At 36.9% G+C, this 18,667-nt stretch overlaps 1 protein-coding gene across 12 annotated transcripts in view; it reads left to right on the top strand.

Moving 5' to 3' along the window:
• LUC7L3 (LUC7 like 3 pre-mRNA splicing factor) overlaps positions 1-18,667 on the top strand; it is a 23,410-nt gene extending 4,743 nt beyond the window's left edge. The window contains exons 2-13 of one of the 12 annotated variants that reach the window (XR_011259890.1): positions 4,538-4,604; positions 7,469-7,508; positions 8,698-8,842; positions 9,217-9,291; positions 10,140-10,244; positions 11,495-11,656; positions 12,041-12,324; positions 13,021-13,181; positions 15,249-15,374; positions 16,523-16,663; positions 16,769-16,874; positions 18,231-18,667. Coding sequence is in view for 9 of the 12 variants with exons in the window: in XM_069603666.1 (XP_069459767.1) it covers positions 4,538-4,604; positions 7,469-7,508; positions 8,698-8,842; positions 9,217-9,291; positions 10,140-10,244; positions 11,495-11,656; positions 12,041-12,324; positions 13,024-13,181; positions 16,523-16,663; positions 16,769-16,965 (1,374 nt within the window). In the remaining 3 variants the exon portion in view is untranslated. Of the gene's footprint in view, positions 1-4,537; positions 4,605-4,840; positions 5,017-5,657; positions 5,745-7,468; positions 7,509-8,697; positions 8,843-9,216; positions 9,292-10,139; positions 10,245-11,494; positions 11,657-12,040; positions 12,325-13,020; positions 13,182-15,248; positions 15,375-16,522; positions 16,717-16,768 lie in introns of all 12 variants that reach the window. The other 11 variants (XM_069603673.1, XM_069603675.1, XM_069603674.1 and 8 more) reach the window with 11 other exon arrangements.

Below are 18,667 nucleotides of genomic sequence, written 5' to 3'. Positions count from 1 at the left end.
TGGCGAGTGGGGACTCCTCTTGCAGAGCACAGGCCCTGGGCACTTGGGTTTCAGTAGTCGCAGCAGGCAGGCTCAGTGGTTGTGGCACATGGGTTCAGTTGCTCCGCAGCATGTGGAGTCTTCTTAGCCAAGGATCGAACCGTGTCCCCTGCATTGGCAAGCGGATTCTTATTCTATGTGCCACCAGAGGAGTTCTGAATGTTTTTTTTTTTTTTTAAATAAACCTTGTTAAAAGTTGGGACTAAATGACTTTGGGAAGTAATGGAAGCCTTCTTAGCAGGAGAGAGAGATGTTTACTATCCCTGCTGTTGTGGAAAATTGATTAAAATTTTATGAAAACTTTGTGTAGGCAATAAAAACAGTGAACTGTGATTAATTACTACATTAGAAATTGATGTTACTGTTTTATGTTCCCTCCGATTTAGGCTCATTAAAGTGATTTTTTTTAACAGAAGTAAACTTGGCTTATGTAAGTACGCATGCGTGTGTGCATGCCAAGTTGCTTCAGTCGTGTCTGATTCTTTGCAACCCTGTGGACCGTAGCCCGCCAGGCTCCTCCATGGGGTTCTCTAGGCAAGAATACTGGAGTGGGTTGCTATGCCCTTCTCCAGGGGATCTTCCCAACCCAAGGATCAAACCTGCGGTCTCTTATGTCTCCTACATTGACAGGTGGTGTCTTTACCACAAGCTCCTCCTGGGAAGCCCGTATAAGTATAATATATAATTAACAACTTTCACTTATACTGTGGAGTCTTTCCTTGTAGGTACAATGTAAATGTACCTTAGTTTATTTCATGTAGATTTTGTCGAGTTCTTTTACAATTACCAACCAAGCTACAATGAACACTCTAGTACATAGAACTGAATCACTTGTAGGATAGGTTCCTAGAAAGGTGACGACTAAGTTAAGTGTACATTTTACATTTCGATGGATGTTGCCAGGTTGTCCCACAGCTCTAGTAATGTTTGGAGTGTTCCTTTTTCCCAGCAGTGTATCTAATGCTAGATTTTGTTTTTATTTTTCACTTTGTTTAATGTGGTGGTAACTCACAATTAAATTTTTCTAGTCAGATTACTGAGATTGTTTGTATCTGCATTCTCTCAAGTGGTAGTGAAAAGTTTGATATTGAACTCTTCTGGTCTTTGCTATTACCTTAATTTAGCAAGAGAATCACAATTATGCTGTGATTGTAGTCCTGGCATGCTGCAGTCCCTGGGGTCCCAAAGAGTAGGACGCTTACTTAGCAGTTGAACAACAGCAACCACAAATTCTGCCCTTCCCCCCCCTCCCGCCCCCTCTTCTGAGCCTCTTTGGTTATCAGATTGTTAGGTCCATGATGGACATTTAGTAAAGACTTACTGAATAAAAGACTGTTAATATTTTTAGTTAAACATTCTCAATCTCTGGGAAAGATTAAAACAAACAGTTTAAGTAGCTAGGGTTTATTGGGTAGAGTAACAGTTGTTTTCATGTACCATTTCTTTACAGCAGTATCTTAAGCAGAGTTGGAGAGTAAGAGCATACAGAACAAAGAATTAGGAAAATAGGTTTTAATCTGTATTTTGTAAGTAGCCTGATGCCTTCTTGAAACTCTAATACTTTGGCCACCTGATGCAAAGAGCTGACTCATTTGAAAAGACCCTGGTGCTGGGAAAGATTGAAGGCGGGAGGAGAAGGGGACGACAGAGGATGAAATGGTTGGATGGCATCACCAACTCAATGGACATGAGTTTGAGTAAACTCCGGGAGTTGGTGATGGACAGGGAGGCCTGGCGTACTGCAGTCCATGGGGTTGCAAAGAGTTGGACACAACTGAGTGACTGAACTGAACTGCCTTCAGAGCAGATCATGTGGTTGATTTCATCTCAGATGGAGTGATAGGACTAAATTACAGGTAGAGCTGCTGGCATATCTTGTTTGATCGTCTTGAGTGCCTAAAGACATATTTAAGAAAGTAATGGGTATTTTAAAAAACAGACTGATTTGCCCATTTCTCTCAGTAAACATACTAAAATTTACAGTCCCACTATCAAATAGTTATTATCTCCTTTTTTTGTATTGAGAATACCAAGGCAGAGTTATAGATTTAGTTTTTCATAGTTGAAAAGTGGCAGCAAGAAATCAAACCGTTTTGATTCTCCAAGCATACCGATTTCCACTTGCCTATTTTCATACTCTGCTGAGTTTGTCTTTTCATGCCTAGAATGTGTTATCATTAATTTCTGAACTTAACCAGTTCAGAAACTTAACCAGGTTAAGCTTTACCACCTGACATTCCTGACTAAATTCCTATTTGTTTTTAGTGATGCATGTACTGACACACTTAAAATGATGCAAAATTGAACAAGTCAGACTGTTTAATAATTAGAAGAGTTTATAGCATTTAAAAACATTAGCCTTTTGCACATATAGAGCCCTTTTTAGCTGAGGTATAGTTGATATTATATCAATAAAAGTTTGGGGTATACAACATAGTGATTTACAATCTTTAAAGATTGTACTCTATTTATAGATCCTGTAAGGGGCTTCCCAGGTAGCTCAGTGGATAAGGAATCCGCCTGCAGTACAGGAGGAGTTTGATCCGTGGGTTGGGAAGATCTGGAGGAGGCCCTGGCAACCTACTGCAGTATTCTTGCCTGGAGAGTCCCATGGACAGAGGAGCCTGGCGGGTTCCATAGGGTCATAAAAAGTTGGACACAACTTGAAGCGATTGAGCACACACAGAGTTACTATAAAATATCAGCTGTATTCCCTGAGTGGTACTTCCTTGTAGCTTATTTAACTTATCTTCTTATATATCTCAGTCTGTGCCTCTTAATACCCTACCCCTGTTTTGCCCCTCCCTCTTCCCTCTCCCCGCTGGTTCTCTACATTGCAGTCTGTTTTGTTGTTATTTTCACTAATTTGCTTTTTTTTTTTTTAGATATCTCAAATACATACAGTGTTTTGCCTCTGTTTGGCTTATTTCACGAAGTATAATTCCCTCCAAGTCTGTCTGTGTTGTTGGCGAATGGCAAATTTCAATTTTTCATGGCTGATTATTGTTCCATCATGTATATTTACCTCATTTTCTTCATCCATCCATGTGTTGATGGACATTAAGGATGCTTTGATTCTTGGCTATTGTAAATAATGCTGCTGTGAACATTGGTATGAATTACTGTTTTCATTTTATTTGGATGTATACTCCGGAGTGGAATTGCTGGATTAAATATAGTTGCTTTATTTTTAGTGTTTTGAGGAACTTCCATGTGGTTTTTTTCAGGTGGCTGCACCAATTTACATTTCTACCAGCAGTGTTCCAGGGGTTCCCTTTTCTCCACATCCTCGCCAACGTGTTACTTGTGGTCATACTGAGCCTTTTTAATAGAGTATTAGAATTTCCAAAAGAAAATGGTACAAATATACTATGACCTATCACTACATGTAATAGGATTAATATTGATATAAAGCTAAATCTGTTGTTTAGACATGATTTTTGAATCTGGTTGTTCTTTATGACCTTAGTTCTTCTGGACACAGCTTATGGAACCTCACTGCTTCAAATAAGTGTAAAACATTTGACCTTTGAAGCAAAAAACAGTATTTCAAATGCAACATCCAGTTCTAAATGTCTCAAAAAAACTCATTCAATCCTAAATTTAGTAGACCTTTTCTATGTTATACTTGTACATTGATAATTTACCCAATCAGCAGTTAAGGGTTAAATGGAGATATTTTGGAATTTTGCTTAACAGATTTTGGTTTGCAGTGTTACAAAATTAAATTTAGTATAGAGCAGTCTCAGAATGGCAACCCACTCCAGTGTTCTTGCCTGGAGAATCCCAGGGATGGGGAGCCTGGTGGGCTGCCATCTATGGGGTCGAACAGAGTCGGATACGACTGAAGCGACTTAGCAGCAGTAGCAGCAGTCTCAGAATATATCTGAAGGAGTTACAAAAGTACCCATGGGAGAGAATTGAAAATTGGTCTTATGTTAATAATTCTTCCTCATACCATAAAAGTCACTCGGTGCTGGCATGTGTGAAAATATCCAGGACACCTTAGGGCCTGTTGTGAGATCTCTTTAAGTGAAAATACTGAACTGGATAGTTTTAAATGAGTGTTATTTGGAATTTAGGCAGTGATTTGTAAATTGGTTCTGGTCTTTATCAAAGTTAAAACAATAAGAACACTGCAGTGTTTTTGTTTTGTATTTTGCTGGTTTTTTTAAAATTAAAAAAAAAATTCACCTTTATTCTGGATGTCTTTATCCAAAATTTGTGTTTTTCTGGGGAGTTAAGGCAGTGATTTCTCTTATGGTAGAAATCGAAAATGCTCTCAACTGTCAGTCTTGCATTTCTTATACTGAAATCCAGGAGTCTGAAAGTCATTAATTTGCCTAAATGACTTAACAAATGAAATTGTTCTTAAACTTACTTGGTTGAAAGATGTAGATCATGAAATGAGAAAATGGTTATTTGGCATCCTTTTCTGGCATAATTTTAAAACTGACCAGTTTCAAAAAGTTAAAGTTACCTTTGTTTTTTTCACTAGGTTTGTAAATACTACCTCTGTGGTTTTTGTCCTGCGGAATTGTTCACAAACACTCGTTCTGATCTTGGTAAGTAAATTTTCTATAATTTTTATTACATTTATGATTAAAGAGAAAGTGATACTTTATAATTTTGGAAAGAAGTTTTCTGTTAAAGGTGTTGATAATTTCTTTCCTGGCTTTTTAAAAAAATGTAATAACAAATGCCAGTCTAATTAAACATGGTGGCTTATTTGAATCTACATATGTATTTCCATTCCCTCCTGAAACCCCTCCACTAAAATGAAAATTTAAAAACAAAAAAGGTGTAAACGGAAGACGAGATAACATTAGAGATGTCAACAAATTTTTGGAAGATGACAAGTGGATGGAAGAATAGCAGAGAAACCTGTATCCTAAAAGCCTGCAGAAGGGGATATTAAACAGAAGCAAGAGTTTGATCAGCAGAACCTTGGACAGGCTCAGGATTTGGAGGCATCAGGTACCATAGAAGGCAGAGTTGAATTATGGGGCTGAAAACCAGAGATTAGTCTAGTTCAGGGTTTCTCAACCTTGACATTTGACAGTTTGACCTGGAAAATTCTGTGTTTGGGGAGGTGGGGGGGTCTCCTGTGGGTTGTAGGATGCTTAGCAGCATCCTTGGCCTCTGTGGAGTAGATGTCAATAAAAATCTCCCAATTTGGACAACCAAAAATGTCTCCAGGCACTTCCAGATATCCCTGGGGGCAAAACTGCCCCATGTTGAGAAGCGCTAGGCTGGGTGGTCTGACCTGTGCATCAGGTAATTCTGTCTCCCATGCCAACAGTACTGGAGACCAGGGGGTTATGTTCTGAAGAAATTGGGCTAAATGAACCACAAAATGCAAAAATCGACCGTTTTCTCTCCAGGATGGTACATAACTAGTATCATTCTAGAAATATAAAATGGAAATTAAATTCGTTAAGCACAATGCTTGCCCTGAAGCATAAAGAGCACATTATGGCTGGATATATCTAGGTATTGGGATTTACAGATGTAGGACAGGGCAGTAATGAATAAAAATGAAACTGTAAGAGAGATTAAATGAGTCTGTTTTCTTAATAGTGAGGTTTTCCCATTCCCTTCCTCTGCCCTGTTCCTAGAAGGATACAGCCAGATGTTTTTTCCCCAGGCAGAAGAGAAGAGGATTCTTTAGAGAAAGTGAACAGTTCCAGAGAAGTGATCTACAGGTACTGACTCTTGGGGAATCTCCTAAAAGAAAGTCTTGCTGCCTGATTTTCCTATGGTAAAGCCTGTTAGTTCACAAACCCTGCCTGTGCATACCAACTTCGAGTCAGATTTTGGAAGTATTTTGCCAGCCAAGATTGCTATTTGAAGAAAACCTTCAAACATAAAAGATTAACCAAAACCAACAGAAAAAAAGAATTTAGTGGAATATGGTGATAATGGGAGAAAACAGAAGAAAAAATTATTAAAGCTGTAACTAAATTTAGTATCCCTGAAGAAATAAGAGAAAATATCAGGAGGAATAGGATGCCAAAGAGTTCTTGAAATTAGAACTAGAGAAATATGAACATCAGTGGGAAGTTTTGAGGATAAAATAAATTTGTGGTATGTTGAGAAAAAATTAAAATTTGAAAAAATTCTATCTAGTGCTGTGATAGCTAATTAAGAGAGTTCCAGATAGAGAAAACAGAAAGGAGAAAATCTTAAGATTGCATTACTGAAGGATTTTACTCTCTAGATGGAGTGAATCCTTCTAGAACTCAGCACAGCAAATGATAAAAAGATCCATACCAAAGCACATTATTGTGAAATTCTAAAACACCAGGGATGGGGTGGGGCATTCAAGATTATCAATCAGAATGTCCTCGATTTGTCAGTAACAACACTGGAAGCTTGAAGACACTGGAGAAACATCCTCGGGATTCTGAATGGTAAAATGTTTTTACCTAGGTTAGCTGTATAGCCAAACAGCAAAATACGAGTGTGAAAAAAAATATTTTCAGGCATGCATGGTCTCAACAAATTTATCTACCAGGAACCTTTTCTGTGGAAACTGATGGGTGTAAACCAAGAAGGAAAAAATAGATCCAGTAAACTGTATCCAGTACAGACCAGAAAAGGACTTTCAGAGGATGGCAACTCTATTAGTGAGCTTAGGGAAAGAAAGGTAGCTCAGGTTGAAGCAGGATGGAAGGCTCATGGAAGAAAATAAAGCTGATTTGTTTATCTACTATATTTTGAATCTTGAGGGAGATTATTACTGAGCTAGTTTTGATAGCTGAGTTAGTGTCTGGAGTGAATTTGGAAATAGAACATACAAGAGACTGAACTGAAGAAAAACCAGTAAGTGTATCAAAAGTGTCGTCATAATGCCCTTTTTGCTTAACTCGAGAGTTAATAGGACATGGCATCAAAATATAAACACTGAATGTTCATTTAAATTTTTCATGCCTAAGATAAACCAAAAAAAGAGCAAGATAAGCATAGAATTTAGAAATGGAGGCAAATTCCAGAAGATAAAGCTAAAAGGATTAAAATTGATTGCATTTTGGAGATGGTAAGAGGTAGGACTAGGGTGCTAGTCTTAACAATATTTACAGAGACTCTAATAAAATGTCAGTGGTGGTTCAGACCAAAGGTCTGCCATCATCCTAGCTTACTTCTTGGCAGTAAGGAATAATTTTTTCATCCCTCCTACTCCCTCTCTTCTCTTACCATATAATACCATATAGTACATCTTGAAGGCTAAGGAGAACGATTTTCATGTGCATACTTGGGCATATTGCTTCATGATTTAGTAGGCTCAACTTAGGTGTCTGCAGACTACTCAGTGATTGAATGGATCGTCTTTCCTTTTTTTAAAAGAATAAACTTCCTTTTGTTTTGGCAAGAGAAAAGTTAATTCAATAATGTATATTGAATACATTTATATTTCTTGTTGTTTTAGGACCATGTGAAAAAATTCATGATGAAAATCTACGAAAACAGTAAGTTACCTTTTTGGGGATCATCCTCACCCCCAGTCATTATTTGCTTTAAAGCGGACAAGGATTGAAGAAATAATTTATGTAAAATGAAATATAAATTTAAATGTAAATGTCCGTTAAATGCTACCTTCTTTATCAGGATGAGGGACAGCTAGAAATTCACTTCTTGTGTGTGTGCCTGGTTTACTCTTCAGTACTTTTTTTCTTCTTCTTTTTTTTTTTTAAAAACTTTTTTGGGTATGCCACATGGCTTGTGGGATCTTAGTTCCCAGACTAGGGTAAATGTAAATTTATGTAAAATGAATGTCATGTAGAGGTCCTACTCATTAGTTGGGGGTCATAGAAAGTGATACAGCTATATGTAGCATCACCATACGAGTTCATACTGTATGCCAAGAATAAGCCTAAGCTTTTTTTCTATATCCTGTCTGTTTTTTTATTTTTTGCTAAGTTGCTTCAATCATGTCTGACTTTGCGACCCCCTGGACTGTAGCCCACCAGGCTCCTCTGTCCATGGCATTCTCTGGGCAAGATTACTGGAATGGGTTGCCATGCCCTCCAGTTTTTATTTTTCAGTTTATTATTATTTTTTGGCTGCTCCTCCCAGCTTGTATGATCTTAACTCCTTGACCAGGGATTAAACCTAGGCCATGACAGTAAAAACACTGAGTCCTAACCACTGGACCTCCAGAGAATTCACTTGCCTTTTTATTTTTTTTTTCTTTCACATTTGTATTTTAACAGACCTAATTTTATAAATGAAACTTGTCCTGGAGCCAGGGTCACAGATCTAGTAGAGTGTTCACCTAGATTTGCCCAATTGTAACTTCTGTGTTCTTAATACACTGTTAAATGCTACCCTCTTTACCAGGATGAGGGACAGCTAGAAATTCACTTCTTATGTATGCGCCTGGTTTACTCTTCAGTACTTTCTCCTTCTTTTTCTTTTTCTTTTTTTTTTTTACTCTTTTGGGTATGCCACATGGCTTGTGGGATCTTAGTTCCCAGACTAGGGTTTGAACCGAGGCCTGCAGCAGTGAAAGCAGGGAGACCTAACAGTTGGCCTGGGAGTTCCCTACTCTTCAGTCTGAATGCAGTAGTAGTTCATGAGATTAGTGAAGATAGAATATAAGAGTTGTAAATGGATAAAGAATTGGAAAGAAAATAATATTTATTTTCATTTTATTAGGTATGAGAAGAGTTCTCGTTTTATGAAAGTTGGCTATGAGAGAGATTTTTTGCGATACTTACAGAGTTTACTGGCAGAAGTAGAACGTAGAATTAGACGAGGCCATGCTCGTTTGGCATTATCTCAAAACCAGCAGTCGTCTGGGGTGAGTATGAATTAATTTACGATCTTTGTAAAGTGTCCTTTCCTCTGGAAAGCCAGCGATCTCCCTAGTATTGAAACTTGGGCTCAAGTTCAGTCATTGCTCTATATGTTTTAAAATGACAAAACTTAAAAAGTTGTTTTTTTTTTCAGTCTTTATTAGTAAATGAATATTTTGCTAATCGGAAATTTTTTATCTTAAATATCAGTAACTGACAAAATATGCAACTGATTAATACAAATTGAGATAATTGAGTTACTGTCCTTGTGATTTAGCATTTCGGTTATTAAATATGAATACTAGGTATGGTATATGGAAGTTTAGATGTTTATTTTTATATTTTAGTTGTTGATAATACATTCTGTTGTCTTCATCAGGCAGCTGGTCCAACAGGCAAAAATGAAGAAAAAATTCAGGTTCTAACAGATAAAATTGATGTACTCCTGCAGCAGGTAAGAACTGGAACTCCTACTAGAATTGCTAAAATTAAAAAGACTGACAGTGTCAAATATTAGTGAAGATCTGGGCGAACAAACTATTTTACTCTGTTGGGGTTATTTAAAATGATGCAGGAACTTTGGAAAAGAGTTTTCTTTCTTCAAAGGTTAAGAGATGCACTATGAGCCATTCTGCTGCTAGATATTAATCTAAGAGGTCAAAGCATATGTTTACACAGAGTTGCATACCAGTGTTTATAGAGGCTTTATTCATAATAGGTGCAAAAAAACCCCGCCCCAAACAAACCTGGAAACAAATATCTGTCAGTAGGTTAATGGGTAAACAAATTGTGATGTACCTATGCAGTGATAGTACACAGTGATAAAAAGGAATTAACTATTTGTAATAATATTGATGAATCTTAAGATAGTAGATTGAGTGAAAGAGGCCAAACCCCACAAAAGGAATAGAGCACATGGTTCCATTTAAATACAGTTCCAGAAAATGCAGACTAATGTATAGTGGCAGAAAACAGATTGCTGGTTGCTTTGGGAAAAGGCGCAACACAGAGGACAGTAGGAAACTTGGGTGGATTTGCTTATTATCTAGACTGTGGTGTTGATTCATGGAAGTCAGACCTTACAAAATTGTCTATCCTAGAAACCTTCTGTGTATTTCCTGTCAGGTATACATAGTTAATGCTGTGGGAAAAAATTAAGGGTAAATTAAACCCAAAGAGGCTTCACTAAACAAAACAAACCCAAACAACTTCTATACGCTAATGAAGCTTGAGGGTAAAAAGAAAAATAATAGGATAGTGTGGTTAGAAAGATACCCTGACTGGTTTTTGAATTCCTCTTAGATTGAAGAATTAGGATCTGAAGGAAAAGTAGAAGAAGCCCAGGGAATGATGAAATTAGTTGAACAGTTAAAAGAAGAGAGAGAGTTGCTTAGGTCCACGACTTCGGTGAGTAGCAACCTCATTTTGATATGACCATGCTGTTAGCTGTGTATTGCTAGGACCTATTCCTATTTACGAATAATTTTCTAATGTCATCAAACTTCTATTTTAAAGGGCCACGTGGTATTTATGATTTCAGGTCATAAGAAATGTTATAAAAGCTCTGTTTTTACATTTATATTACAAAATAGCTTTAGACAATGTGTAAACAAATGTCTGTAATTTTGTTTCAATAAAACTTAGCAAAAACAGGCCTCTAGCTGCTGGCTTGCTAACCTGTGCCTTAGATAGTTAAGTATTTTGGTTGGGCTTATGTTTTGGTGTTTTTTTGTGTTTTTGTTACTAATCAAATTACTTAGTTAATATTTACCTTACTACAAAGTTGGTGTACTCTTAGTAATACCCCTACTTACTTAACTTTGAATTAGATGATACAGTATATGTGTTTTGGATATTGATGGTAAAATGTAATTGAGCATTGGTTCCCAAATATTAAAAGGGTATGTTCAGATTATATGCAGTGAGTTCAATTCCTTAATGGTTTTGAAACACTTTTTAAATTATTTCTATTATTTTTGTTTTTTTTGGGTCTTCATTGCTGTACTTGGGCTTTCTCTAGTAGCAGAAAGTGGAGGCCACTCTCTAAGCCTGTTGACTTCAGTAGTTGAGGCACAGGGGCTGTTTAGCTGCAACTCGAGGGCCCTGCCTAGAGCCTGCAGGCTTCAGTAGTTGTAGCACACACTCTCCGTAGTTGTAGCTTTCAGGCTGTGGAGTGCAGGCTCGGTAGTTGTCGCATATGGGCGTAGTTGCTCTGAGGCATGTGGAATCTTCCCAGACCAGGGATCAGACCTGTGTCCCCTGCATTGGCAGGCAGATTCCTGTCTACTGCACTACCAGGGAAGTCCCCCAAAACATTTTTAATATGGAGTCCACATCTTTAACCTGTTGAACCAAGCAGGAAATGAATTCAGACTAAAATAGGTAGCTTTCTGAAAGGTAGGTTAACTTTTTCGAGGTGATATGTAGTTCAAGGGTTATAATAGAGGGATGGGGTCGTAATACTTCTTGAAACGTTGATTGCCGTTGTCATGCTTCCCCTGTCTAAAAGTTGCTGCTAAGTATTATGTCTTTGGGGAAATGGAAAGTAGCAGTTCACAAAGTTAAAAGTCTTATCTAAATGTTAAAAGTATTTTTGAGGGGAATTTGTTTGTTTTCTTTTGATCAGATATTTTATAATAACTGATTTATCATTTCAGACAATTGAAAGTTTTGCTGCCCAAGAAAAACAAATGGAAGTTTGTGAAGTGTGTGGAGCCTTTTTGATAGTGGGGGATGCCCAGTCCCGGGTAGATGATCATTTGATGGGAAAACAGCACATGGGCTACGCCAAGATTAAAGCTACTGTAGAAGAATTAAAAGTAAGTTTCTTACGAGCATACATTTTAGCTACATCTAGTACTTTATATTAGTGTGGTTAAGAATTGATTGTGTAGATTTAAAACGCTCGATATTGCTGGATTATTTGAGGTAGTGATAATTCCTGTAATATTTTGCTATTCATCAGATGAGCAAAGTGCTTTATTTTCTTTGCTCTGTAGTGTCAGGAATTTGGAAGAAGGAATATTCCTGAGGGTTTAGTCAAATATCTTGTCTGCATACATGGTGTTAAGATTTCTCCATTTCACTTTTAGGGTATCAAATTTCATAAGTTGGTCTACAGTTGATTCATGTTAGGTAGCCGTTGTTTGACAGTGTCTTTTAGGTTATTTAGTTCTCAAAAAAATTGAATTTGATTTCTTTAGGAAAAATTAAGAAAAAGAACTGAAGAACCTGATCGTGATGAGCGTTTGAAAAAGGAGAAGCAAGAACGAGAAGAAAGAGAAAAAGAAAGGGAGAGGGAAAGAGAAGAGAGAGAGAGGAAAAGACGAAGAGAAGAGGAAGAAAGAGAAAAAGAAAGAGCTCGAGACAGAGAAAGAAGAAAGAGGAGTCGATCACGAAGTAGGCATTCAAGCCGAACTTCTGACCGAAGATGCAGCAGGTCTCGGGACCACAAAAGATCACGAAGTAGAGAGAGAAGGCGAAGCAGGTACGTTGAACACATGAGACAGTGCCAGGCATATAGTGAAAGTGTTAGTTGCTCAGTTGTGTCTGACTCTTTGAGACCTTGTGGACTGTAGCCTGCCAGGCTCCACTGTCCATGGAATTCTCCAGGAAAGAATACTGGAGTCAGTTGCCATTTCCTCCTCAGGGGATCTTCCCGACCCAGGGATTGAACTGGGTCTCCTGCATTGCAGGTGGATTCTTTACCTGAGCCAGCATAGTGAGTGTGCATTAAATAATAGTAATTACTGGTGAATTCCTTGGTACTTGGGACCCTCATAAGTCTCATTAAGCACTCGGGCAGATGAAAGTTGAATCAGTGAATGAGTTCATCTTGTAGGCAACTTCACTGCTCGCTCTTAGGCCGCCTAAGGAGATTTGATGCAGTCTTATTAGGGAGTTAGTGTAATGGATGAGTGCTTCTCTTATTGATTCTAAGACATTTAAATCATAAATTATTTTGGGTAGGATTACCTATTTGAAAAATTGAAGTTAAGGACTTTCAATTTTCAGTTCTTAAGGTTTCTTATATAAATGATATAAATGTGTTTTAATAGTAGATTGTATTCATTTGCCTTTAAAGAGTGGTTTTTGCTTTAAATAACAGTATGTAATTCTTCAAGGTTTTTTCTCACTGTAATACCAGCTGAAGTTGCTCTCCTTTTGTTTCAAATTATTTAAGAAGTAGAGATCGACGAAGAAGCAGAAGCCACGATAGATCAGAAAGAAAGCATAGATCTCGTAGTCGGGATCGAAGAAGATCAAAAAGCAGAGATCGAAAGTCATATAAGCACCGGAGCAAAAGTCGAGACAGAGAGCAAGATAGAAAATCGAAGGAGAAAGGTTAGTTTTTGTGAGAATTTGATTCTTTAAGGGACCGTTTTCATTTTGTCTCCTCACTAACTCACTTTTCTTTAGACAAGCAGAGTTCCACTTCAAGCTATATTTTTTTTTACTTTTGATGAACCCCATTCAATAGGAGACAAGTCTTATTTTCTCTTCTGCTGATTTATGAGAATGACAGTTGACCTTGTGTTTTCTTAGAACATGTTAAAGTCGCATGCTTCAATTTATAACTTGAAGGCTTATCATTTAGATTCTTCCAAGTATTGCATTACCTGGTAGGATTATTAGGCTGTAGAATTCTTGGTAATTGGCAACATTTTTTGGTTATTTGGCAACACTTGCTGCAGTGTTCCATAATACTTTGAAGAGTAAATGTACAGTATTGCGTTGGTCTTCAAGTACAGCATTTATTTAATTCTATAGTACTTCTAAATTTTCATAAGTTGAATGCCTTATGTGTGCGTGTCGTGCCCCCCTCCCCCTGGTGCGTGCCTTTTCTTATTGAAACATGGCGTTTTCCTATCTATTTTTTCCTTTGATTTTTGTGGCATTCCAGTAGCTGGTTGATTGCATTCTTAATTGACTTTTCATTTTGTCTTTGGCATGTTTTCACAAGGATATTCTCACCTTTCAGTTTAGCCTTCATTGAATGATGAATGATAATTCTTTTAATCATTAGGGTCTCATTTCTGCGTATTCTTCAGATTCTTTGTACACTTTTTTTTGGACTGGGCTATTCTGCTTTGCATGGTTTTCAGGAATGAGAGAAAGGGCTTATTTCCAATTTTCTTGGCTCTGCTTCTTCTATCCTATTCTGCCTGTGTCCATGTTTGATCACCAACATATGTGTGCTCATGTATGGATTTATTACATTAGACATGTATGTGATACTCATTATTTTCTTTTATGAAATTAGTCTGGTTTTTGTGGGGTTTAACTGAGTTGAGTTAGGAAACTAGCAAACAGTGGATTATCTTTCTTTTTTTCTTCAATCTTCAGCTTTTATCTTTCCTCAAATAAGTGCACTTTCTCTTTTTAAAATATTTAGATATATTGGCTTTTTCTAGAACATGGAGCAAATGTTAAAAAGTAGGAAACGGTGATTTTTAAATTTTTCATGAGCTTTAGTATCTGCCATTTAAGTTCAGAAGTTATTTTTGTGATTCAAAAGGCAATTGATACCAAGAATTAACTGACTTTTATTAGTTTTTAAGTAAGCTTCACTCAGCCTTTTGGCAAGACTTTCTGTGTAATTTATTTGGGGGATCAGCTCTCAACAACCATATATATCTCTTGTCAGAGATGAAAGTAATCACTTTGAGAACTAAAGCTCTTCACTGTATCTTCATTTGTGTCACTTAAAATAGTTGGATTGGTTCTCAGGGACAGAAACTAGGTAGCTTTTATAACTATTTGGGATCAAAATTGAGCTATAAATTGCACTGGCCTGACTTAAAAAAGAGTTTGTGTAATTTTTAGAGAGAGCAGAGAGAATGAATTGCTAAGCTATGATCTTTATTATAATGATGACATCGTAGCATATAATCAGACTTGTTTAAGTGAAATAAACTGTGCTGTGTTTGGATTGTGGGCGAATGGATTTCCTGGTGAGATGTGGAGGCAGGAGTGAAGACTGGATTCAGGGAAACTCTGCCTCTGGTCTGTCTTGAAAGATTGGGTTTGCCATTATAAAGTTATTTTAAATGTTGGGATCTCTTTTAAAAGTGACATAATTTATTGACTTTCTCAAATATCCCTGTGGCCAGTTAGCCATTCTTTTATATATAACTGAAGGCCTGAGCTTTGAGGTCAGATATGACGAGTAGTAGTGAACATTTGATGATGACAGTGAGGAAGAGGGAGCTCATGTGCTGTAATGAAAGCACTTTATCTCACTCCACAAACAAAAAGTGGTTTCTTGCACAAACCTATCTTTGTTACCACCAACCAGTTTAGGGTGCTCTCTTTTGTCAAGAGAGGTTCCTTTTTTTAATCCATAGCCCTAAAGTCCACCACACTTTGTGGATGTCCTTAGGACTATTAAGATCTACCATATTTATATAGGGCAGAAGATAAGATTATTGGACTGACTACTAGTCCTCTACGGGGCAACAAGACGACTCTTCCTCATTGAAGCTACCTGTGCACCGGAGAAGCCCATAAGGCACAAAGGGAGGACTTTCCCACAAGGTCAGTTAGAGCACACTGTACTGGCACAGTTCTCATAAGCGAACAGACAAGACATGAAGCAAGTCCTGCAGTCAGCTACTTGGACATTGCTTTGTGAATTTTGCAAGTGTTATGGACTGAATATATTTCTTCACATAAGATCTTCAATTCTTAATGTTCTTGAGTGAGTGCCCCCCCACAGCCCCATAACCATACTTTTTCGTTACCATCCCTTTCCCAATTATTTGATGTTGCGTCTTAACAACTTTGTCTAGAATCTGTAGAGGGCTCTGCTTCTCTTAAAACATCTTTCTGTCTTATCAACTATTCTGTTAGACCAGCTATTCTTAGTTTTAAAGAGAAAGATGATTTTCCCAGGTTTGTAGTTTGCTTTAAAATTTTCTGTAGAAATCCTTTGTTAGGCAGTAATTGGAACTGAAAAAGCTAGAACATAACTTGCTCCATGTACCACTTTTTGCCTCTAGTCTCTAGTTTCACCATTCCAAAGAAAGCAGAAGGAAAATTTGACCTTTTTTTCACCTTTTATTTGCAGCTGAGATGAATTTTTATTTCTCTCTTTGGAAAAAATAATTTTGAGATGGCATATATGTTACTTAGTGAAGCACAAAAGTTCAGTAATTGAAATGGGATTTAAGATCCACTTTCATTGGTGTTGTCCCTCTTGGGTCTTCAAATATATATAGGTATAAGTCATCTTTTGCATTTAAAAATATATAGTTGGAGAAGCATGCCTATAAATGTTCACCTTTTTGCAGTTACTGTTTTTACCGTTTTAACTTAGTTCATGTGAACAGTTTTTTGTACTGCCTCTCTTGCCTTTCCCATTGCCTTTTGATGGTCTTTACTCCAAGTGAAATTCACTTAAGCTTTAGATTCTGCAGTGATTTGGTGTTCCCTGTGCATATCACCAGTTTGAGAGAACTTGCCCAATATTTTTACCTTTTGCTTTCTGTAATTCCCTGTCCTGCTCTCTCCCTCCTTTATAAATTGCAAATTTTATCCCTTTGATAGATTTATCAAACTGTGTTACTTGCAGTCTGTGGGAAATGATTGTCTTTTCATCTCTAAATTGTTTTCACTTTTCAAAGTGTCATATATGTTTTGTATTTTACTTTAAAATCCATGATCAATGTCTTCTTTTATGGCAGAAAAGAGGGGATCTGATGATAAAAAAAGTAGTGTGAAGTCCAGTAGTCGAGAAAAGCAGAGTGAAGACACAAACACTGAATCAAAGGAAAGTGATACTAAGAATGAGGTCAATGGGACCAGTGAAGACATTAAATCTGAAGGTGACACTCAGTCCAATTAAAACTGATCTGATAAGACCTCAGATCAGACAGAGGTAAGTGTATTGTTTCTCACTTTGATTAGGGCTTTTTGTTACTGTTTGACAGTGCAGCGTAAGTATGCACAGATGAAGATGGAACTAAGCCGAGTAAGAAGACATACAAAAGCATCTTCTGAAGGAAAAGACAGTGTAGTCCTGCAAAACATTTTGAGGTACATTGTTTTGTCTCAGCTATTTTGTAGCAGACTCGTGCCCCCCGTTAGTGTGCCTCTTTGCAAATTATTGCCCACGTTTGTAATATAGTCGCCATTGAAAAGTTAATTATCCTTTTTTTAGGGATTTTGCTGTCATTTCTTGTTTTTTTTTCTTTTTTTTAATAAAAAGGTTGAACTGTTTTTTATTTTTTTTCTTTTTGGTATTAAGTCCATCTTGTGTTGGTACATTGGCAGAGACATATGCTTTAAAACTTAAATATTTCTGAGGCACATGTTGGACTACTTTGTTTTAATTAAACTGCTAGTATTTCTTTGTCAAGGATGTTTCTAGTTTTTTGCTTTATTGCCTTGCATTCTAATGCAGTTTGTTCTGTAACTCGAGAGCCAGTAGCATTGGATTGATGGAAGTGTAGGGTTTATGAATTATTGCAGCTGACTACCATACCTCACACAGCGTTGGTGTTGTGAGCGGCCCATGAAAAGCCAAATTAAAAATCAAGGATTCAGTCAAACTAAGCAGGTACTCATGCCAGGTACTCCTTTCTCTACCCACATCCATGTTTGAATGCTATTGCCTGTGATCTTTACGCTTAACTGTTGTGTATCTTTTTGTTCTTTACAAGAAGCACAGAGGGGTTTTTTTGTGTATTGCGTGAAAACTTATAATCAGACGTTAACAGAATGGAATTTTTTTTCAACTGTGTGTAGGGATGCAGTGGTGCCCAGAATTAGATATCTTAAAAGAATTTTAAATACAATAAACACTTCATATTATTCGCCTTGTTACATTCAATGCAATTCTCAAGTCTTTAAGAGGTATGTTGTGTTTAATATTTCCTACTGTGTAGGAGAATTTGCAGTCAGCCATAGGTATGTTAGGAATAATCACTGGCTGATACATTTAAAGCATCAGTGAGTAGCAAGGACAGACACCTTTAAACAGAAACACAAAGAACTGATGAACCATGTAGAATGAATTTGAGCTTTTAAAGAACTGTTAAAAGTCAGTCTTTATGAGGGTTCTTGAAACCTGTAAACTGTTCATTCTTTGGGCTAGTGGCATGGGATTAAATATTCCTAATGAAAGGAAGTACCAATTAGTTGAATTATTGATGACCTTCCTTTTCTAGGATAGCAATATAGTGTTATATTTGTGTGAGCCATTCACATAGAGGCAAGCATACACAGGCACATGGTTTTAAAAAACCACACTGATGCCTTGATAATTGAAAAGAATACAAACATTCCATATACATATATTAATTAGCAGTTAGTGACTGGGCCACTTAGTCATGAAAATTTGCCTTATACATGTTGTCTAATTATCATTTTTCCGCAAATTTTGCTTTGTAGGAATACTGTTGGAAGATTTTTGGAAGAAAACTGAAAACGGCATAAAGTGAAGATCGACATTAAAATGAGGTGAAAGAAAACTATAGTGGCATAGAAAAAGTATAAAGCTCGGTTAGTTTTTTTTTTATTATTATTATTAAAAATTAATTCAGGACTGATGTGACCTATCAGATTTCAGAACATGTATTAATAGCATATATATGCCACTGAAAACTTAGGTCCTGTATCATATCTTTTTCTTTAAGACTTTTTAAGAAATATTACCTAAACATGTGGCTTGCTCAGTGTTTAATTGCAAGTTTTCATTCTTGGGACTTTGAAAACGAGATTAAACGTTAATATTTGTGTGAATCAGACTAAGTGGGATTTCATTTTTACAACTCTGCTAGCCTTTGGATTTAGAAGTGAAAATAAAGTATCTCCGACTTTCTGTTACA

This window comes from Ovis canadensis, chromosome 11 (genome assembly GCF_042477335.2).
Source record: "Ovis canadensis isolate MfBH-ARS-UI-01 breed Bighorn chromosome 11, ARS-UI_OviCan_v2, whole genome shotgun sequence".
In the NCBI taxonomy this organism is placed as follows: Eukaryota; Metazoa; Chordata; class Mammalia; order Artiodactyla; family Bovidae; genus Ovis; species Ovis canadensis.
This window is presented reverse-complemented; position numbering and strand designations above follow the sequence as displayed.